This window comes from Cryptomeria japonica, chromosome 1 (genome assembly GCF_030272615.1).
Source record: "Cryptomeria japonica chromosome 1, Sugi_1.0, whole genome shotgun sequence".
NCBI lineage: Eukaryota > Viridiplantae > Streptophyta > Pinopsida > Cupressales > Cupressaceae > Cryptomeria > Cryptomeria japonica.
The window spans coordinates 457,078,429-457,102,147 of NC_081405.1; the positions used below are offsets into that span (position 1 = coordinate 457,078,429).

General features: G+C 41.4%; 1 protein-coding gene across 6 annotated transcripts in view; it reads left to right on the forward strand.

The window, feature by feature from the left end:
* LOC131064371 (pentatricopeptide repeat-containing protein At1g10910, chloroplastic) overlaps positions 1-23,719 on the forward strand; it is a 251,626-nt gene that overhangs the window by 30,667 nt on the left and 197,240 nt on the right. For all 6 annotated transcript variants that reach the window (XM_057998525.2, XM_057998518.2, XM_057998496.2 and 3 more), the window contains exon 2: positions 7,494-7,578. In XM_057998525.2, the coding sequence (XP_057854508.1) occupies positions 7,494-7,578 (85 nt within the window). The remainder of the gene's footprint in view (positions 1-7,493; positions 7,579-23,719) is intronic.

Genomic DNA, 23,719 nt, shown 5'->3' on the forward strand with positions numbered 1-23,719 from the left:
CATCTTCTAGTGCCTGGCTTTGATTGCGATCCATCTTCTATTTGCGTTTCAGGCTTTCTCTTGGTTCTTCCCGACGATGCCTTCGACCGGCAAACAATCAAATTCACTTTAATCAATCAATTTGACAAACATTAAATCTAACTTTAAACGATGTCGGGTTTCGTCTTGGTGGAGTTTGGGCTTGAGAAGCTCTTTGTGAGATGTATCTTTTAAACGTTTCTCTTCAAACGTGAAATCCGATCCTTTGTTTTGATTCGTTCTCCAACTTAGACAAAATTCAGGCCTTCAACATGTTTTAAACGATTTTGGCTTTCCATTTTAACGTTATCCTGGTGAAATTTCATGTGATTTTACCTTTAAATCACCTATGTCTTAGAATTTTGGGTAAACTAGGGTTTTTGAGAGATTTACTTTTTAGGTTATAACCCCCCTTTTGGCAATTTCGGGTTCAACAGGTGAAATGAGAGATGATCTTTAACTTATGTTTTCCTGACTTTTCGGCCCTTGGAGTTGGAATGAGAGATGTTTACTAAATGTCCTTGCCTTCACCTTCGGCTGACTTTGACAATTTTGGCTCATTGGCTTATTTTGTGAGTTTAATGAATTTCGGCCTTAGAGATATTTGCCAACTTTGAGTTCTCATTTTGGCCTTCTAGGCCGATTTTAACTTCTTCCCTCAAATTGGCCTTATGAGATTCTCGCATTTTCGGCCTTTTAGTGAAAAACATGATTTCGCCTTCAATGTATGAATTTCGGCCTTTGGGGAATGGCGATTTTGCTTGCATTCTTGTTTAGTTCACAATTTTGAAAGCTTTTTTTGTTTTTTGGGTTTCATAGATGATTTGTGAGCTTGAAGTGGTTTTTCGGCCATTTTCAACTAAATGCGCGACTTTTCTAATCGCCTTTCACCCTGATGTTAAATTCGGGTATTTGATCTTTTGGCACGATTTAAGGTTTGAACAATTTTCGGCCCTTTGAAGGCGAATTCGAAACCCTTTTCGGCTTGCTGGGAGATTTTGAGAGATTGGGAAAACCTTAAGCTTTCGGGCCAAATAATGATATCGTGCGATATTAGTTGGAGGTCTTTGTATTTTCGGCCCTAGAGGTTTAATCGCGCGATTTTGTTTCCTTTACTTCATCTTTGGCCTAAATGATGATATCGCGTGACTTAATGTTCTTTGGAGTTTTCGGGTTAATAAACAATATTGCGTGATGTTTAACTTGTCTCTGGTCTACCGAGATTTCGGCCATTTAATTGGGAATGCGTGATTTTGGTCTCTCACTCCATTTTCGGCCTATTGGTTGCCTCACACAAAACTTATGGTTCAGCTTGGTTTGCAACTTCGGGTGTTTGACAAAATGCAAACTTCGCTCCCCCCCCTTCACCCTTTATCGCGATTCTTAACTTCTTGGAAGCTTTTCGGGAAACTTAGCCGATTTGTGAGCTTGAAGTGATTTTGGCCTCCAAGGTTATATTGTGTGATTTTGTCCTCATTAACTTTTTCGGCCTATGGAGGGGATTTGTGAACCTTGTCTCATTTCGGCTTGGGAGGATTTCGCGCGACTTTGGAACTTCGCGTTTTGGTTTGTCTGGATTCTCGGGCTATTTGATCAATTTGTGCGATTTTACCATATTGCCTCTAGTTTGAATGCTTTAAACGCCTTCTCTCTTCCATCGGGACAAACATACACAAACTGGGGGCCCCCTGTCAATGACGGGGTGAGGTGTGTGAGCACAATAGGTTCAAGGGAAGCAACTCTCATGGGGGTCAAGGGTCAGTGTCACTTGTGGGATTTGAGGATAGCACCTTTGGTGTGTTCCTTGTTGCAATATAGGGTAGAGTTGAGGGGAAAAGCTACTACCATCAAACTAAAATTGAGGCCTTTGAAACCACACAAACCTTCATGGTGCACTCAATTTTCACAATTTTATCATTTAATGGAGAAATTATGCATTTGACACATTTTTGTTTATGAAACTGTTTTAAGAAAATGATAATTTATTTTTATCTTTTGTTTTGGAGGCCCTTGAATCCCCTTGGGCCCACCTAGGGTCCCACCCATACACCTAGGATCCTTGTGGGTTTTTTGGTGAAGTACCTTAGGTGGGACCTGTTGAGGTGGCGAAAGTCCTATTTCTACTCTTTTTGGTCAACACAGAATAGGATGCTAAGTATCCTATCCTTTCTTGAATAAGGAAATCCCTAATACTATTCTGGATGATCAAAGGGGATAACCTCAAGGTTCCAATTGTCAGGTCTTGACGGTAGGATAATTCAGTAGTTTGATGTGTTTTGCTGGTAACACAAGGGGGCTTACATTTACAACAAGCTAGCCGACATCTAATGATGCCTTGGATCTCAAGCTGGGAAAATAAACAACAAAAGAGATAGGGTTTAGAGATCCCAAGTACAGTGATGGTAATAGTTGGTGCTACGGGTAGACAAATTTCCATAAATTAATCCTTGCTTTGCTAGAGATATACTCACAACTTCACAGGGATAGTGCAAGCTCCAAGGGAATGAAGGATTTTCATACTGGAGGTACTCATTTAGGCACCCAATTCTAGCACAGCCTAAGACAAATACCTACAGTTGAACTACGCACAATAGTAAGGTTCAAACTAGCCATACACAGTGACCTACAATCAGCAGGCCCCCAATGGTATAAACCTGAAATAAAATCAAATACCTCCCCACATTTCACCATTAAATTCACTGAACTCTACTTAACCAGCTGAAAGGAAATCATGCAAACAGGAGAAAACAAAAATAACAAACACCACTCTTCAATGTTCATATATTGATTCCAATTGCCATTACAACAATTTCTTCTAGCAGTCCTATTCTATTCTACTTCTAATCTACTAACTGCTAACTTCTAAAATCTAACTCCTAAAAATTCTAACCTTCTAACCCTTTACAAAAGAGAGGCACTGCCATTTATAGATTTTTACATTTTAGATCAAGGGCCAGGATTGACTTCATCCAACGGCTGCAATCTGCCTTCTAGAAGCTTGGCAGCTTTAACCCATAGTTATTTTCATAACTTCCTAGCTGCTTTCTCAACTACTTTCTCAACTATCTACAACTATTTGACATCACTTTTGTCAATCAGGTAGCTGAGGAATAACTGACCTGTGTACCTTTTGTTTTGAATGCATTAATGGGGACACACAGATAGTTGTTTTACAATAAGTCAATTCAGTTTTTTACAAACTGATTTTCTGGAATTTCCAGTTGTGCATCTTCTAAGTGTTCTACTAATGCCTTTTAGAGACTCACAACAACATCACTTTTGGTCCTTTGTGTTGTGATTGTTTCCTTCATCTGGTCGAATTGATGATCACCATGCTCGTGTGTCACCTTCACTTTTTGGCTTGATCACAATCACATCTTCAATCTGCATTTTAGGTTTCCCCTTGGCTCTTTCTAACAGTGTCGACCTACAAAAGTGAGTTCAACTTGAATCAATCACTTAGAAAAATTTAAGTAATTTTAACAAATATTAAATGTTGTCAAGGCAACATTGGGCTTCGTTTTGACAAATAAGAGGGGAAAATAAAAGATATTTACCTTTAAAACAATTCGAACCTCCTTTAGTTCATTTCACTTTTGACTTAAGATTGTGCCACTTTAAAGGGAAAAGATAGGCGATTTAGAAAAAAAGTGCCAAAAGGTTCCCTTGCAAAACTTCACTTAAGTTTTCCTTTTAGGGAAAACTTTGGCAATTGAGAGCAAAAGTGCCAAAAAGTTTGCTAACGCCTTGATGCCTACAATTCCATTGAATCCCCCCTTTCATTTCTATTTTTTTTTAATCGTTTATCTACTTAAGGGGAAAATTTCGGCAATATTAGACCAATTTGTAGAAACTCTTTTCCCTTTTGCCATTCTTTTAACTTAACATTTTTCATTAAGGGGATTTTTAGGCAATTTTAGGTGAAAGTGCAGAAAAAGGCGATTGTGAAGTTTTGTATTTTTGAATCCTAGAAACTTATCGAATTCTCCTCCTTGGCTTTGTCTTGACATTTTATCACTTTGGCATCTTGGAAGGGGAATTTATCGGCAAATGCAAGGGTATTTAATTTGAAAATGTTTGGCCTATACGAAATCATTTTAACTCAACCCCCTTGGCTTTAAATCTCCAAACCTTGACGCCTTGGACATATTGGGGAGATTTCTCGGGAATTTTGAAGGCGAAAGACAAGTGGATGGGCGAAAAGGGGACTTGAGCTCAAACTGTTAAGACTTAATTCAAAAGAGCCCCCATCTTTTCTGTTAAATCTTTTGGTTCTTTTTCAGCTTTGAAGGCAATTTCATTTTTTTTGCTTCATTTTCAAATGAATGCTCGAGCTCTTATTTATTTTCTCCTTTAAACTTTAGGTTTTGCTCATTATCGGGATATTTTCGGCGATATGGTAGGGTCGGCTTTGGCATCAATAGACGATTAAAAAAAAACGTTGAACTTTCCTTACTAAGCCCTTGATTCTGTTCTTGATATTTTCGGCGGGGTTTTCTTCGGCTATTGAAGGCATGATTTCGGCATTTTCATAGGGGTTTGGCAGGAGAAAACAAGATCACAAAAACACATTTCATTACAAAATGCCGAACTTTTTCTTGATAAATGCCTTGAGCGACTCAAAGTTCGTGAATCTTGATGGTATTCGTAGGGCATCTGAGAAATACAATTCCAATGAACCTTGGGTTTATTTGTTATTCGCGATTTTGGCTTTGCCAAGCTTTGGTTTCTTTCAGTGATTGCAATGGGGGGTTTGTTATTGGCTTCAAAAGGGTAACGTGAAGGTATGATTCAAAAAACAAAATTGAGCCTACAACCTGCCTTTATTCCAGGCATGATCTCCTCTCTCTCTCTCTCTCTTTCGCTCTTATGCAAAACATCAGACTAACGGAGGGGGTCCCCTGTCTGAGACAGGGTGTGTGTGCGATACGCACAACTGGACATTAGGAAAACTTATGCCACACTTGTTATAGAACCCACACCCACACTTATTTGTTATGGGATGAGGACCCCAAAGGGGTGTACCCAGTAACTTATCCCAGAAGAGGGGGCCAGCATACATAAGTTTATTATTTTCATCACTTAAATTTTAAAACAAATCCATGCTAGGAGTTCCTAGATTAAACCACAAAGCACCATTGAAACCGAATTTCATAGAATTCTCAAGAGGGTGAAATCACTATTTTCCAAGAGCATTTGTAACTCTTTGATGGCTATTATCACTTTGAATGTTATTTTCTCTTAACCCATGAACAGCGAAAAATTAGTATTTTTGTTCATAAACAATAGAACTTAATCAATGTCAAAATTTATGAAATTGAATATAATGTTGTCAAAACATTTGAAAAAACTAAATCTAATATTTTGGAAAGAAATTACATTATTGCAATGCTTGGAAAAAGGAAAAGAAAAGAACAAAAATACTTCTGACCTAGATTCTTGAAAAGGCTAAAATTTTCTTCAAAAATCTTCTTAAAACATGCTCAATTTCACTCAAACAAACTTGCAAATTTTGTGTGAGGAAATGTAATGGGAAAAGTTTCTTAGAAAGATTGAAAAACTATGTTGATACAGTGTTTTTCTTGTGTTTTTGCTGTCTTGGACTATAAACTACTTTTGGTGAGTCCACGTTGTAGGTTCACCAAGTAGTTGTGGCAAGTCTACATCACAAACTCAGAAAAACTCAAAAATAGTGATTGTTGAGTTTTCTATTGATTTAATCAGCCAACGAAATTTTGTGTGAGTACTTGTGACTTGTGACTTTGGAAAGTAATTGATGACTTTGAACACTATGATTGGCCTGAGATGGTGTTAGCCAAAACAGTAGTACTATTGAACATCATTTTTTAGGCCAATGATGTCCACTATATGTAGGCCGAAAGGAAAAAGAGTGTTAGAGGGAGAATTAGGGAATCAAGGGAAAAAACCTGTTAATAGGAAGGCAATATGAAGGTGATAGTAGGGGAAATAGAAGATGACATATTGTCATATGGTTAAAGAGATTAATCTGCTTAGAAGTTTTGCATGAGAAAGGTGTTAGTGAAGCAAAAACAAGGTGTATACATACGCCACCTTGAAAGTCATCACATATCACAATAATGTAGCAATTGATGGCACTTCGTGAAAAACATGCAATGACTATTGAGCACAGACTCAACCTTGACATTTGCAAACCTTTAGTGCATGTAAACAAGGATTTACCTTGGCTGTATATACTTGCTATACAGACAGCTGTGTTGATGAATACTTTTGGGAGTTTACCAAGCAAGAATCTTGTCCTTGGTCAAGCCCTTGGATCCAATTTAAATACTTTTGATAATGTTGGAAAATAATAAGCAATAATGCAAATGAAAATGATGTGGCTGAGGTAGTCCGTGATAACTTGGAACTTGAAAATTGAACAAAGAGATGCAATGACCTAGTGTGAAGCTAGGTTTTTTAACTTGTTGACAAAGAGGCCAATGCAATTGAAAAGGGTCATGCAAAATACTGTGATGACAGTAGTAAGAGTGATTTTGAGTGGCAGCGGCACAATGCTAGAAGTGAGTGTTTCTAGACGAGGGGAGTTTTTGTATAATACATGATGATGGGTAATGACTTAGGGGTGATGCCCTTGTATACACCACACAGGCACATTATTCAAAGGTTTTATTGCAGGAGTCAACACATACACCACACAGGCACTTTATTCAAAGGTTTTATTGCAGGAGTCAACACATAATGGATAATTGAAATTGAGTCAACTTGGGCTTAGGGTAAAAAATGGGATTCTGAACATGGCTGTCAAATTCGCATTGTGGAACTATCTGAGGTCATTTCTGCACCCACAATTTTGACCCAAGAAAAAAAACTGATAAACTTGGAATTGAAAATTGTTTGAGAAAGGGTTAAATTTTGTTTCTGAAAGTCAATTTAAAGTTGGTGTCTAATCAGCCACTAGGATCGTATACTTAAAACACACAACTGATGTAAAACAAATGATAAAAGTGCAGAATATGTATAACCCTTATAACTACTTAGTGTAGAAATATATAGACGAGTAATAAAATAAACACTTCATTGACTGTAACTAAAATATATGCATACATGTCATAAATAAATACTGCATGATTGTAACTTATGTACCTACATATTATACAGGTAATGCAGTAAGCACTTCATGATTATAACTTACATGTTGATTTGTATCTCAGTCCCCCCAATTGCTTTCTGTATGTTGAAGTTGATTGAACCATATCACTTAATTATTGTAACTTACATACCTATTTAAAGCATGGGAAGCATCACACTCATCTCAGTTTTTCTGGGTAAGTACAGGCAGTGGTGTTAGATAAATCATCAGTAATTGTTTTGTCATATTGCACGTGTGACATGGGCATAATATTGGAAGGTCTTTATTGAACATATATAAAATATAAGTTTTGACTAAAATAATGAGGTGAGAAATCAAGAGGGTAATTTTTGGTTTGTGACAGGGTAGGAGAAAAATTGCTGACATCGGATTTAAACTTGATTCTGCGTTACTTTGGGAGCTTAAGGAGGTGGGAAGACATTTGCCAGGTTGTTTAGCTATAAGTCAAATTTTGTTTTTCATTCTCATTGTTGAATAAAGAATTAACTAATAGAAGTTATGGAATTTTTCTGCACTTTGTGATGGAACAATGAATATATACAGCAATAATTATGTGATGCTATTCATATTATCGAATAAATTATTTGTAGTAGTAACGAGCTTGCTGAGAATTGAAAATTAAGCACTAATATTATGTTGGGATTGGAGAAGTGCAAATAAACCTTAATTTACATTATAATTTCAATTTACATAGTAACATAAAAAATATATTATATAGGAATGATTTTACATTGTAAAGTATGAGTTTATAAAGCCAACCTCCTAGAAACTTCTAATTACTTGTCAATAACTAATAATCAGTCAATTATATTAAAATATTATCTAATATCATGTTACATAATATTAACAAATAAAAATTCAACTTTTGGATACTATATCTAACAAATCCTTGATCTAAAAGGGGAAAACAAAGATGATCTCAAGCATGCACCAATCTGATTTTCCCTGCTACTCTATAAAATTGATCTCCTATCTCTTAGTATTGATCAACTATTCTCAACACTTGTGCACATCCTCTTGATGCCTGTCCTTTTTCCTCACATTCCTCTATGAGCAACATCTTCCAGCCTTGTACATCAAATGTCCCATGCCTTTGCCTCCCATAGTCAAAGGACCTAGTGCCACTTCCTAACAATACTTAATGCAATTATGCTGAAATACATCTATCAATATGCCTTTGGCCATTTATACCACATGCCATATGTGCTTGATTCATCATCATCCAACTATAATAATTATTGTCTTGGTGATTTCTTGTATCCAAAGCCCTTGAGTGCATACTCAATTGATGCCTAATTGCCTGGCCACACACCAGCTAACCAACTTTGCCTCTACTCCATTGGTACATGCAATACCTATCAGAGATATAAAACCATTTATTGATTGATCATAAGTGCCTATGTAATAACAACCTTCAAATTTTATTTTGAAAGTGTGGATTAGCTTTCAACAAAAATGAAATGCATGTCATTCTTCCCACTTTCTAATCACCTAGATCTCTAGGAGGGCAAGTTAAGAGTATATGGTGTTCCGGATTACAAAGTGTAGCATTGTAAATTGTTGTCGCTTATGATTTCACACAAGGTTTAGCACCCGTTTTAGCAGTTATTCTTGATTATGTGTGGAATGTACCTGTCTCGAGTTCTGATTGGTAAACTTGGTCAAATCCTCTAATTCTTGGCCCTTTGAGCCATTAATTATGCTAGGACTCTAGTGCCTAGTGCTAGTGTTCCGCATATTTGGCACGTAATTTCAAAGTTCAAATGTCAACCTTAGGACCTTAATGGACCCAACCTTGTTGTCGGCCTAAAGTCAAATGGCTATTGTGAAAAGGTGTTAATTACATATAAATGTAACTCCCTTTCTCCCTTACAAACTCGCTAGCAAGCAATCTATCTAATCAATCTAGCATAAGCAATCAATATCATTCAAGTTAGGCAATTATCAAGAGAGCAACTTGTTACCGATTTTCACTACTAAGCTCAATCAGATAGAGCTTTTATGTTTTGGATGAAAAGTACAAGGTATATTTTAGTTCTCCTGTATCATATTCATGTGCATAAAGAAAAGAATAGAAGATTACACTATTACATTGCATTATGCAGATGCATATGACATAGGAGAGAGTGCAGAAAAATTTGAGAAAAATGTAATCTTTATTGACAATGTTAATGAATAACATCTCACACAAGTCGTGAGACTAACCATTATAATGCACATGAATAAAACATGATACATTTATAGGTGCTATGGAAAGAAAATGCACAAGTGGTGAAGGGTGACTCGTCATTGCATCCAGATATTGCTCCCTTGCTGCTCCACATGCCTGCACCTAGAAGTGAAAATGTTGTTAGAGCAATGCTGGGTCATCAAACACTACTCATACACGCATCTATAAACATACAATTTGGTCTTCACATTCATCATAACAACTAGCTTGTCACAGATGTCCAAGAAAGCAAGAATTATCAGACACACTTATCATATGCTCATTTTTATCTAATGTGTTTGTTTCATGTGTAGATACAGGTGTCTTTTCATGTATAGCATGTGGGGTCAAATGGGCTCCCACAAGGGTTGAGCCTAGCGTGCTACAGGATAGCAAATGAACTATAAGGGGACAAAAGCATCAAGCTAGTATACAGGACAAAATAATGGAATCACAATGAAATAATGCCTTCAAAGTGTCCAAGGTTGTGAGGAGGTGTTGTGCCAAACCCCCCTATACCACCTTTTAAAGGACCACCTATAGGTGGATTTACACAAGTCGGTGCTACTACCCTTTTCACAAGACTACACCACATCCCATGGGAGAGTGCCGGTTCCTCTGGCCAATATGCATATTGAGAAAAGACAGTCATCCTAGCAACAAGGGGTTAACAATGAAGTTTAAATCACGCTACAATAAGGTGATTGCATTTAACAGTACCATTTGATATCAAAGGACAGTCACATTCACCTTTATGACTAAGATCAACATTGAAAACAGAGAAACATAAAGAATGTGACAAACTTTATTAGTCAAAGGATCAAGGCAGCATGTACAATGAGCAGCATTGAAATGTCATCTTCGAGAGTTTTGCAAATTAGGAGTAGACAAAATGAGTTTCAAAGCTATGACTTATTAAAGAATGGGAAAGGGCAGAAAATGCAGTCTCAAGATAGCAGTTCAAGTGCATATGATGTCACAAAATTTTCATATGACAGTGATGACAGTTGGCTGGAAAAGATCAGAAAAAATACAATCTTCAAGCCTAAAAATGAGCCTCATGAGCAACTAAGATAATGAAGAAAGTAGCAGCAGCCAATGGTTTTGAAGATCTTTTAGATCTTAATAATGAAATTGCTGTCATAATAGAGAAGGTCATACCATTTACAAGTAAAGGTTACAGTGTTCATGTGGTAAAAATGATAGCCCATGGTCAAGTGCAGCCTTGCATGTGATCATGACTGTGCACACACGAGAGTAGGTAGTATCAATGGTATATAAGAGCAATCATACCTTTATGAGATACAAATCAAAGCATACAAGTCTTATAACAACATCCTCAAATGGACAGTGAAGGGGACTTATAGCAGAGGTTGATGGAGTAAGATGTGCAAATCTATGACACAAGGATGTCTATGAGTAAAGATATCAAAGTCTTTCCTGTAGCAGCTCAATCTAGATAGAGATTGAAGATCATCGAAAGCTCAAATACAGTCATAGGATGACATCATAACAGTCACAGTCCATAGCATCCACATAGCAGCAGAGATACATCATGTAATGTTGTGACAATGATGAACCAAGGGGCTAGCAATTCAACAAAACAATGCATTATAGCAAGATATATAATTGTTTGTTTAAGCTTATTGTTTGCCCTCTCGGGTGAATAACTTAAAGTACACAGATAACGCAGAATAATAATGCCATAGATATCAGATGCAATATATGAGATGTTATTCCATTCCTAATTGTTCCCCCCTCACAAGTTACATTCGGAAGTATATAAAGATACCGAGGGGGTGCGAGCGCCAACCGTCGCACCGCAACTGCCACCCCTCGGTTGCCAACTAACCAAGACAATTACAATTAGTTTTATTTTCATGTAAATATTGCTGCCAACATCATCCCCCCCAAAAGAAAAGAAGTCGTCTCCAGACGACTTAATACAAAATAGAGATGACATTAAACAGAAATGCTAACGCCAGTCGAGCCCGGAACTTATACACCTGCTACGTCCTCGCCTGAAAATCCTTTTCTGCTACCATCCGATGCTCAAGTGCGGATTTCACCATTAGTGCTTCCTTTGACATCACAATCCTCCTGTGCCTAAACCAAACTTGTCTGCAAAACATGCTTTTCGGTCTCAGCCTCCACTAATTGCTACTCAAATGACACTGTCTCCCTAGCCAGTTTGTCCTCGATAGCCACCGACATTGCCCTCTCGGCATCCAACTCCTGGTTACACCGAGCTAAGTCTCTCGCTAGTATTGCCTCCAACCTAGTGGTCAGCTCCTCCCGAACCCTCTTTGCATCCACCAAGGCAACCTCACGTCCAACTGAGACATACTCCAAGTTCCTCAAAGCGTACCATTCCTGCCTGGAGGTGGCCATAACCCGCTGGCACAAAGGCTAGGAGCACCTCAAATCCTCCATCACACTCCCCAAAGGCTAATAACTGAATTGAATAACTCCCTGGTGTCATACAACTGCGTGGACCTGCAATGCCTTCCCTCAAACTCTGTTTGTTCCCAACCTCCAAATCCGTCTCCCTCTACGGCTTATGGCTTCCCCGCCAATGCTTAGCTGTAGGCTTCTTTCTCACAGTACGCACAACCACAACACTTACCGTGACATCTCCAATGCCCTTCGCCCAACTCCAACAAGTGTACTGTAGCTCAAAAATAAACTGGGGTCTGGGGGCAGTGTCCCAGTGGGGTCGAGGGGTAGCGCCCCAAGTGCGCATCATTTCTGTGATATTTTATGTTGTCAAAATCCTTCTTCTCCACTCTAATATTTTCAGCGTCCTGGCTCCACATGTCCTCGAATGATTTTTCAATCCGGTCGTTTTTTTTTTTTTGGCATTGTAATGTCCCCGATGGCACCCCGGCCATACAACCTCCTCGTATGGTCAACAACAGCACTGGCACCTCTAATCGTACGACCACCTTCCCGTGTGGTCAACACCCCTCCACCGTATGGCTGTGTTTGTTTGTGCGGGGGCTGCGTTTGTCTCCGCGCTCCGCGCCTTTATTCCTTGCGGCAGCGGTGGTTTCCAAGACCAATTTACAACCTTCAGAACCACACGAAAGTCCATGGCGTGCATCATTTCTGTGATATTTTATGATGTCAAAACCCTTCTTCTCCACTCTAATATTTTCAGCGTCCTGGCTCCACATGTCCTCGAATGATTTTTCAATCCGGTCGTTTTTTTTTTGGCACTGTAATGTCTCCGATGGCACCCCGGCCATACAACCTCCCCGTACGGTCAACAACTGCACTGACACCTCCAATCGTACGGCCACCTTCCCGTGCGGTCAACACCCCTCCACTGTATGGCTGTGTTTGTTTGTGCGGGGGCTACGTTTATGTCTCTGCGCTCCGCGCCTTTATTCCTTGCGGCAGTGGTGGTTTCCACAGCACTATGGTCCACCGTACGGTGGTCCCACCGTCGGTGTTGCCACCGCACGGTGGTACTACCGTACGATGGTCCCACTGCCGGTGGTCCCACCGTCGATGTTGCCACCGTACGATGGTTCCACCGCCGGTGTTGCCACCGCACGGGGGTGCTACCGTACGGTGGTTCCACCGCCGGTGGTCCCACCGTTGGTGTTGCCACTGCACGGTGGTTCCACCGCCGGTGTTGCCATCGCACGGTGGTGCTATCGTACGGTGGTTCCACCGTGGTTTTCTTCTCTTTTTTTTTTCCTTTAGTTTATTTATTTATTTATTTTTCTTTTTTTTTCAAGCCGTACGGTCAACTGCCGTACGGACCCGTACGGCCGTAATTTTTTTATTGTTTTTTTTATTTTTTTATTTTTTTTTCAATTTCCTAATTTAGTTGTCTAGAGAGTCTTCGGCTCGGGTCCCCTGTCTCTGGGATCGCCCTTCATCCTTCTCGGTTTTCCTCGTCCAAGAGTCTCCCGCGTTGGTCCCGTGCCTCTCAAGTCGCTTGCCTGGCCTCTCGAGTCCCCTTCCATCCTCTCAGGTCCCCCTCCGGCCTTTCGGGTGTCCTTCCGGCCTCTCGGGTCCCCTGCGCGCTTCGCGTGGTAGGGTTTCAATTTGGATCCGTTGGTGGCAAGTCTATTTTCAATGGCCATCCGAAGACCTGGAACCATAAATTCTACAGGGACCACGGTCTCCTTTCCGTACATAAAAAGAAGAAGAATAATAAAGATTTTGAAAGCTGCGGCCTTCCACACAGGGTTCCAATCGTTGCCGACACAATTGATCTTCGGATTATCTACGTCACCAAGGTTTGGGGTGTCTCCCTTCCAATATTCTATGTATTCTAGCAGGTACACCTCCTCTGTTACTTGCTCTGGTTCTTCTATTTCGAGCCTGTAGCTCTGGAACATTTCATAATCCTCCATCTGCCAGTGGAAGAACCCGTTCAATGACCCCGTCTCATCCTCGGAGCACTCTCCTAGTTTGAGAATCCTTTCGTCGTTGGGCTCCCTGCAGCCTCGTCCTTCGTTCCTCAGGTTGCCTTCTCCTTCACCCTCCGATTCCGAAGATATGATGCCAGTTCCTCACTAACCAACTGTGTCCCAAGGTCTATGATAAACTTCTTTCCTCCATTCTCCATAGACAGTGTTCTTCTTCTAGTTGTGGGTGGCCTTGGCTGCCACCAGCCACCCTCTCCCTAAGATCGCATCATACCCTTTTTTCTTTAGTGGGATTACCACGAAGTCCAGTATGAAGGGTTGCGTCCCGATGGTAACTTGTTGGCCCATCAGTGTCCCGATGGGTTTGATTCCATGTTGATCTGCTCCGAGCAGATTGAATGTAGATGGCCACAGCGTCGGCTTCCCCAGCTTCCGCCAGGTTTCTTCTGGAAGAACATTCACTCCTAATCCACCATCGACGATGGTATCGGTTAGAATGGTGCCAAGGATACCCATCTCCACAATGGCTGGGTTCCTTCTAGTGTTAACTACCAGCAGCATGGGGTCTATTGCAGACCCCCCAGGAACATCTGTGCGGTGGTTGGTATTGGTGCGTGGTTGGGAGAGATTATTCAGCAACGCCGTTCGTAATTGAGGCATCGTTTGGAGGAGGTCGTGTACCTTCACAGGCACCTCCAATTTTAATTTTAAATTTTGATTTAGTATAGCATCCTCCACCTCTGGTCGGCTGGAAGTACTTGCCGTACCCTTCGCCTTCGCCCTTTCTCGTATCTCTTTCTCAATTTCTTCTTGTACACTTCGCTTCTCCTTCTCCGGGTCTGGGCACATTGCGTGTCTGGCTTGGGCGTGGGTTACGGCCAACACTTCCTTTTCTTTGGTTTCCTCGACATTGAGCAAGTTGACGCCGGATTTCGGGCATTTGGCGTCTTCGTGGTCTCCTGGTCCGCACCATTTGCACAAATATTGTTGATGTCCCCTTCTAGCTAGTGACATCATGCTAGCCAATGATTAGCCTATAATTGGACCCTCGTAGGCTAATGTGGATGGTTAGAGGGTCTTCTGAGGATTGATTCTTCTCCAACATTCAGGGAATTGGCCTTTGTTCGATATCATTTGGACTCCATTTGCCATACTTACTATGTATAGTAAGTCAGGGGTAATAGAGATGGACCCTTTCTATTTTTAGAAAGTGTGTTTGGTCACATGGGGAATTATGAGGAGAGATTCCTATTTCAGACGACGTAGCAATCTGACAAGTATTTCAAGAGATATTAAAGTTTAAGTGACTTAAGTGATTTATTTAAATATTTTAATGTTATTATAAAGTTATAAAGTAACTTATAATAATAAAGTCACTTTAATATTATAAGGTGCAAATATAAGAAAATCTTTTATCCCACATTGGGAAGAAAAGTAAGTGAGCTCCTACAAGGAAAGAATAAATTAACATGAGAGGTTCTTTCTTATCATCGGATTATTGTCAATTGCATTTAATATGAAATTGGGAGAAGAAGCCAAGGGTTTCTGATTTCAGTTAGCCATTGGAGAGCATCAATTCTTCAGTGTTGCAACCATTTGAGGTGGTGAAATATCCACTGAATTTGGCATTTCAGGAGAGCTTCACTTTGGAGTTCTATTTGTGCTTAAAGTAAAGGAATAACAGAAAGGGTTTGAAGAATATTGAGGACTATTGAGTGCAGACCTAAAGATTCATTGGCAGCCATTAGTAATCGTTCTTTTAAAAGTTTGTTCTTGCTGCTACAGTATGCATGAACACTGCGCATGAACAGTGCGCGTGAACAGTGCCGCGCTACAGTATTTGTGCCTGATTCCGATTCCAACTTTCATCTCCATCATTGAGCCTCACTATTATCAGGTTCCTCTTGCAACTATTAGTAGTTAGTATTGAAATCTTAGGCATATAATTTTGCTGTTGTAAGTGATAACTTAGAATCAGATTTGGCATTGCTGTAGTCTTTTTGTAAGCCAATTAGTCTTGGCAAATCCATAGCAGCATTGTACTTAGGAATGAATTCAATAAAGAAGATATATGTTGCATACCATTTGTTTGACGAAATGTCCTTTTAATAGCATATATGATCAGCATAATAGTTGCATGCCAGTTGTTTGTCGAAATGTCAGTTGGCTGTAGGTATGCATTGAAAATACCAAAAAGAACTGCACTCGCATACTAGTTCATTGTAAGAGGTATTGTCAACATCATTTGTGAACCTCCTAAATTTCTTGGCAACTTTCAAAGTGTATCAAACAATCTGAAATACAAAAATCAGAATAGAGAAAGACAGCATACAAAGTGTTTGACAATATTCCTTGAGCCAAAATCAGTCAGTTTGGGCAAGGGATACTACAGTGGTATCAAAGCTAATTTCTTGCCATCCTGAGGGTTACGAAATTTACATGCAGCAGAAAGAAGTTGGTTCTCACAGGTATTACACACGCAGAAGGGCACTGTTGGAAGGAGAACAGGTAGACAGGCTACCAGACGCCATGGGTGAGAGGTAGTCAAATAGCCCACCCAGAGGCCACAGGAATAATGATGATCAGGAGACTAGAGAATTTTTCAGAGTTATGACTACTGGGCAGCAGCAGATGGCTCAGATGTTACAGGCACTCACAGCCATGATGGAGCACATGGCTCCACCAGCGAGGCAGAATAGAGAACAAGAGGATAATCAGAGTGAGAATGGTCCCGCACGGGCTCGGAGGACACGATCCAGGACGACAGACAAACCTACACGCCCTACTTCTGTCAGAGATGAACCGGTAGAGGAACAGGTAGAAGAGGCGGGTGAAGAAATGTTTGCAGATAACCTTATGGCAGCAAATGATGAATGGGAACTCTTGATGCCACAGGTTCGAGAGCGGATTCCTTTTGACAGGTTTGTCAATCAGAGGAGAGAGCATTACCGCTCCATCAGACAGGACAGGAGACCTCGCCAGTATAGTGAGTTGAAGCATGCTGTAGGCAAGCTTACACTACCCACTTTTGACGGCAGCAGGAGATCGACAGCACAAGCTTGGATTCACAAGCTGGACACTTTCTTAGCCTTGAGACCTATGACAGAAATGGAGGCAATTAAATATGCCACATTACATCTGGAAGGGGTAGCACATGATTGGTGGTACCATGGATTGATCATGCTTCAGCACAATCAGGTGACTTCATACGAGGAGTTTGTTGACAGGTTGGTAGAGAGGTTTGACAGAAAGGACCCTGAGCTTTACTTCAGAGAGCTAGCTCAGCTGAAACAGACAGGAAGTTTGGACCAATTTATTAATGAATTTCAGCGCTTGGCAGTGTTGGTACCAAATATATCTCTGAAAAGAAACTGATAGTTCTATTTTGTGAGGGATTAACCGAACCACTGAGGGGTTGGGTTAAAGCGTTCAATTCTCCCACACTGCAGGAGGCTATGGGTAAGGCTAGAGACATGGAACCTGCAGCATCCGCAAACAAGTTTCATGCAAAAGGGGCATCTTCCAGCAAAGACAACAAATCGTTCTTCAAAAGACCTAAACAGGCAGGGTCCAAAACTGACAATAAGGATAAGTCTTTTGCACCCCTTGATAGAGACACTCTTAATGATTTGCGGAAGAGGAAATTATGTTTCTATTGCAAAGGACCGTACGACAGGGATCATGATTGTCCTTTGTGTCCTAAAGGGAAAGCAAACAGGGTTATGTGGGCCTATTACGAGGACTCAAATTCTGAAAATTCAGACCAGCAAGTAGATAAAGAAGAATCTGATGAAGAACAGGGAGGCACAAAAGATGAGCACTTGGAACAAAATGACCAACGGTGAGGATAAGTTTGAAGGAAGACTTAAGGAGGCGCGTCTCACTAGTGTATAGCAGGAGGGCTCATTTAGAATGAGAGGAGTGTTCGCTGGACAACGGGTTATCACTTTGCTTGATATAGGTGCCACACATAATTTCATTGATGCCAGATTAGTTGAGAGGCGTGGGATACAGATTGAGCAGTTTGAGGGCTTAAGAGTGAGGGTGGCCGATGGCTATGTCCTCAAGTGTGATAGGAAGATCACAGACTTACCCTTGAAGATAAATAATTTTGACTTCAAGGCTGATTTCTATGTGGTGAATATGGGCGACACAGATTTGGTACTTGGGATGACTTGGCTATATGACATAGGAGTATTGACTCTTGATCTGAAACAGATGGAGATGAAGTTTCAGGCGGATGGAAAAACACACATACTGAAGGCCATCCGAGACACTGAATTTAGGATGATGTCTTGCAGGCGTATGCAAAGCTTACTTAAGCATGATCAGGCTGAATGGGCAGTACGTTGCACTTTCATGCCAGCACAGGGGCAACAAAAATCGGAATATCATCCGGACATAGATGAGCTGAGGGTTAAGCATTATAAGGTCTTCAGTGAGATTCCCCCAGGTAGACCTCCTGACAGAGGTATTGAGCATGTCATTGAGTTGGAAGAGGGAGCAAAGCCCATCATGATCACACCATACAGGCATCCGAAGAGACTGAAGGATGCGATAGAAAAGACCATCAAGGAATTACTCGCCATGGGTCACATCAGACCAAGTAAATCTCCTTTTGCTTCTTCAGTGTTGTTAGTGAAGAAGAAAAATGGTACACTACAGATGTGTATTGATTACAGGGTCCTGAATAAAAAGACAATTAAAAACAGGTACCCCATCCCACGGATTGATGAGTTGTTAGATGAGCTGCATGGAGCATGTTTCTTCTCCAAGATAGATTTGAGATCGGGCTATCATCAAATCCGAGTTCGAGAGCAGGATATAGAAAAGACAGCATTCAGGTGTCACTGTGGACATTTTGAGTTCGTAGTTATGCCATTTGGGCTAACTAATGCTCCGGCTACTTTCCAGTCCACGATGAATAGGGTTTTTCAGCATCAGCTGAGAAAATTTGTATTAGTCTTCTTTGATGACATCTTGGTTTACAGTAAATCATGGGATGAGCACTTGCAGCATTTGGATACAGTGTTGAGCATATTGAGCAGAGAGTCCTTGTATGCCAAGGAATCAAAATGTGTTCTGGGCCTATCAGAGTTGTTATATCTGGGTCACATTATCAGTGCACAGGGCGTACACATGGATCCTGAGAAGATTCGTGCTATTGTTGAGTGGCCTAGCCCAGTCAACCTTACACAGTTGAGAGGATTTTTGGGGTTGTGTGGATTCTACAGGAGGTTTGTCAGTGGTTACTCCAGGCATGCAGCACCCTTGACCGATTTGATGAAGAAGGGGGCTTTCCTATGGACTCCTGAGGCACATGAGTGTTTTGATAAGTTCAAGGAGTTGATGACTTCATGTCCAGTTCTAGCATTACCAGACTTCAGCAAGCCTTTTGAGCTACATTGTGATGCATCTGGTGAGGGTGGGGGAGCAGTGCTTATGCAGGACAAGCACCCGATTGTATATGAGAGTAGGAAGCTCAAGGGACCTGAGCGGAGCTTCAACATTTATGACAAGGAAATGTTGGCCATAATGCATGCTTTGGCCAAATTCAGGCAGTACTTGGTGGGCAGCAAATTCTGCATAAAAACGGACCACAACAATCTGAAACATTTCCTGTGGCAGCGAGAGCTTAATGACAAGCAACAGAAATGGGTGAGTAAATTGCAGGCATATGATTTTGATATCACCTATTTCAAGGGGACACAGAATGTAGTAGCAGACGCCTTGTCACACAGACCCCATTTGAGCTTGATGACAGATATATCAGAGGATTGGAGGCATTTGATCCTTGCAGAGTATGCAAAGGATACGTGGGCATCAGGATTCATAGATGGATTGGTTCAGGATAGTGATTTCACCCTTGTGAATGAGCTCATCATTTACAAAGGGCGTATCTATTTGGTGCCAGGCTCAGAGGTGAGGAGGATGGTGTTGAGAGTTTATCATGACTCACCCATGGTAGGACATCCGGGTTTTTATAAAACCTACCCGCAGATTCGTGAGCGCTTTTCTTGGAAAGGGCTCAAAGCTGAGGTGTTGCAGTATGTTAGAGAGTGTCCTACTTGTCAGCAGAATAAACAGGAACACTTTTACCCAGCCGGATTATTACAGCCACTTCCGATTCCTGATAGGAAGTGGGAGTGTTTGTCGATGGATTTCATCACAGGACTGCCGAGAGCTCAGGGCAGAGACTGTATATATGTTGTTGTGGACTGGCTTACAAAGTTTGCCCACTTCTTTCCGATCACGACTACATACACTGCTATGCAGGTGGCAGAGTTATTCTTCCGTGAGGTGTTCGGATTACATGGCCTACCTCGGAGCATAGTCAGTGACAGGGACAACAGGTTTATGAGTCACTTCTGGCAGGAGCTGTTCAGGTTATGTGGGACAGAGCTCACTCCGAGTACTAGCTACCACCCTCAGACAGATGGACAGACTGAGATAGTCAACAAATGGGTGGAGGGATACCTCAGGAACTACATAGCAGGGCAGCAGAAGGCTTGGGTTAAGTGGATTTATCTATGCGACTCTTGTCGAAGGCAGAGAAAAATTATAGCACCACAGAAAGGGAAGCCCTCGGGATGGTGTACTCCGTCTAGAAATTTCGACATTACTTGCTTGCCACCCCGTTCACATTTTACGTGGACCACCAGGCTTTAATGTATCTGGTAAACAAGCCAATTATCCAAAGACGAATCAACCGATGGCTGCTATTGCTGCAGGAATTTACATTCAACATTATAGTAAGACCTGGGAAGAGCCATGTGATAGCTGACCAGCTATCGAGAATCCAGTCAGGAGAACCAGTCGAAGGAGTGAACTAAGATTTTCTAGACGCTCACTTATTTCGCATCGCGGTTCTCCCCGCCTGGTACGTAAGCGTGGGGGAATATTTGTCGACATCACAATTCCCGAGGGAGATGCCACTAGGAGAAAGAAGGAAACTGGTACTGAGGAGTAGGACATTCCAACTCATTAATGGCCTATTGTATAAAATGGGGCCTGATTAGATCCTACGGCGATGTGTCCTAGAAGAGGAAATTCCGGGCGTCTTAAGGGAAGCACATGAAGGGCCCGCAGGTGGACACATGGGGCCCGACACCACGACGAGGAAAGTCCTGTTGGCAGGACTGTGGTGGCCGACACTACATAATGACGCCAGGGAGTGGGTAACAAGCTGTGATACATGCCAACGGGCCGGACGACCATTAAAAAGAGATTTTATGCCCCTCAACCCATCGAATGCCCAGGAACTGTTTGAGAGATGGGGATTGGATTTCGTCGGACCATTAAAACCAAGTAGAGCTCGACGATGCAGATACATTGTAGTGGCAACAGAATACTTGACCAAGTGGGTGGAGGCGCGGGCCTTACTCGACAATTCGACGATCAACACAGCAAAATTCATCTATGAACACATCATTACGCGGTATGGGATTCCAATCCAACTGACGAGTGATAGAGGAGGCCATTTTGTAAATCACATAATCCAACTGTTAACAACGGAGCTTAAAATCTTCCACTCCTTATCAAGCCCCTACTATCCACGGGCAAACGGACAGGCCGAGGCGACCAATAAAATAATAATGTCAGTGATATATGTCTTGCGGAGTGGAGAAGGATGATTGGGAGGAGCGCCTATCGTCAGTACTTTGGGCATACAGAACAACTTACAAGGTAACTACTGGACAGACTCCCTTCCAGCTAATGTATGGACAAGAAGCTGTGGTGCCAGTTGAATTCATGGTGCCGAGTCTTCGGATCGCCATCGATAATCGACTTGGCGACATGGAAAGCCTGAGGGAGAGACTGTACGCTTTGAACAAATTGGACGAACGAAGGATGATGGCTCAATGGGCGACAGAGATGGCCCAGCAAAGATGGAAGGTTTGGCACGACAAGCATCTCCGACGAATGAAGTTTACTCTTGGGCAGTTGGTATTGAAATTCAACGGAAGGAACGAAATTAAACCTGGGAAATTCAAAGTGTGTTGGCTAGGACCATTCAAGGTACGCGAGGTCAATACCAACGGGGCAATTAAGTTGTGGACGCTGGACGGGGAAGAGATACCAGATGCCGTCAACGGGTCGAAATTCCTGATTCATATGGGATGCTCCTGAGTAGAGATTGGTCCCGAAAATTGAATGGATATGTGTCGACTGATTTCGCACACATGTGGCTACCATGGAGAGGAGTCCCGAATCAAATCAAGATTGATAGCACCCCAAGATTGAGACTCATGATAACTGAATATGGGGAAGACAACGAAGTTTTGTTCTTAGAATCCGACCTAGGGACATACAAGCCTAAAGTAGAAGAAATCTTGATGATACAAAACATACAAGATAAAGATGCCCAACAAGAAGTAATGGAATCTACAGAAATTGTCGTTGAAAGTGATCAAGGATCCGACCAAGAAGATGATGGTATGTTTGAAAATTTCAGGAGGTTCGTACATAGAAACATCCAGCAAAGTGTGCAACTGGGTAATTTAGCGTCCGTCCGAGATTTGCTTCTTCCAAATTGGTGTAGAATTCACAATGCCGTCCATTCAGAACTATCTTGTGCATTATGCCAGACCGCATTAGAACAAGTATACAAGAGAGCCCCGCAGGCATTGATCTTAAAAGAAATTCAAGATTCAGAGACCGAGAGTTCTGTGGAAGATGAAACCTTATCCGATACATCAACTGAAAGTCAGGAAGACCGAGAGACAGAAAATCAAGAAAATACAATATGGACATTAAGGTTCGACGGGTCTAAGTCCAAACAAGGATCCGGAGCTGGGTTCGAATTAATTAGCCCAACAGGAGAAACCTACCTTGCCGCTCACAGATTACAATTTCCTTGCACCAACAATGTAGCTGAATATGAATCTTTGATTCATGGGTTATTGCTAGCTATCAAAAAGAAGGCAAAAATACTACAAGTGTATGGAGATTCAGAAATAGCTATAAGGCAAATCAGGAAGCAATATGTTTGCCATGACAAAAGATTGACCAGATACAGAAACCGAGTCTGGGATCTCATTGAAAGTTTTGAGGCTTTCAACATCAATTCTATATACAGGCATCAGAATCAAGTGGCTAATTCCCTTGCACAAGCCGCCAGTTCATTGATATCATTAGCAATGGAAGGATTGAAGAAGTTCACAGTTGAGTTAACATCAGTCCCTTCGGTCCCGGATAACATCACCAATTTTCAAGTTTTCGAAGACGACAAGCACATCCTGGATTTCTTAACCAATACAGATGTCTTCCTAGCCCAGATCATTGATGAAGAAGAAGTGGGAGAAACAGAATTTGATGCTGAAGGTGTCTTGAATTTAAAGACAAACACTATTCCAAAAGGGATGGTAGAATTGGAAAGGATTTTTGATCCTGACAAATTGAAAGAGAAGAAGAACCATAACATGGAAGGAAACATGTGCGACACAATTAATTTAGGTGATGATATACAAACTAAGAATGTGTTTATTGGTAAGTCTTGCACAGCAACTGAAAGAAATGGAATCCTAAAAAACATGAGGGATTTCCCAGATGTCATTGCATGGAGTTATGAAGATCTCAAAACCTACGACACTGTAATTATTACTCACACAATCCCTTTGAAGCCAGGGAGCAAACCATTCAGGTAGAGACAAAGACCGGTTAATCCCTTGTTGGAACCTCTGATATACCAAGAAGTGAAGAAGCTTCTCTCAGCCAAGATCATCTTCCCAGTAAGACACTCGACGTGGGTCGCCAATCTGGTTCCTGTTAGAAAGAAAAATGGAGAGATTAGATTGTGTGTTGATTTCAGAAATCTCAACCGAGCATCAGAAAAGGATAATTATCCTCTACCATCACTAGATGAGGTGTTGCAGATTGTCAATGGGTCACAGATGATGTCCTTTCTAGATGGGTATTCAGGATATAACCAAGTTCTGGTCGAGCCCGAAGATCGACTAAAAACTGCTTTTACCA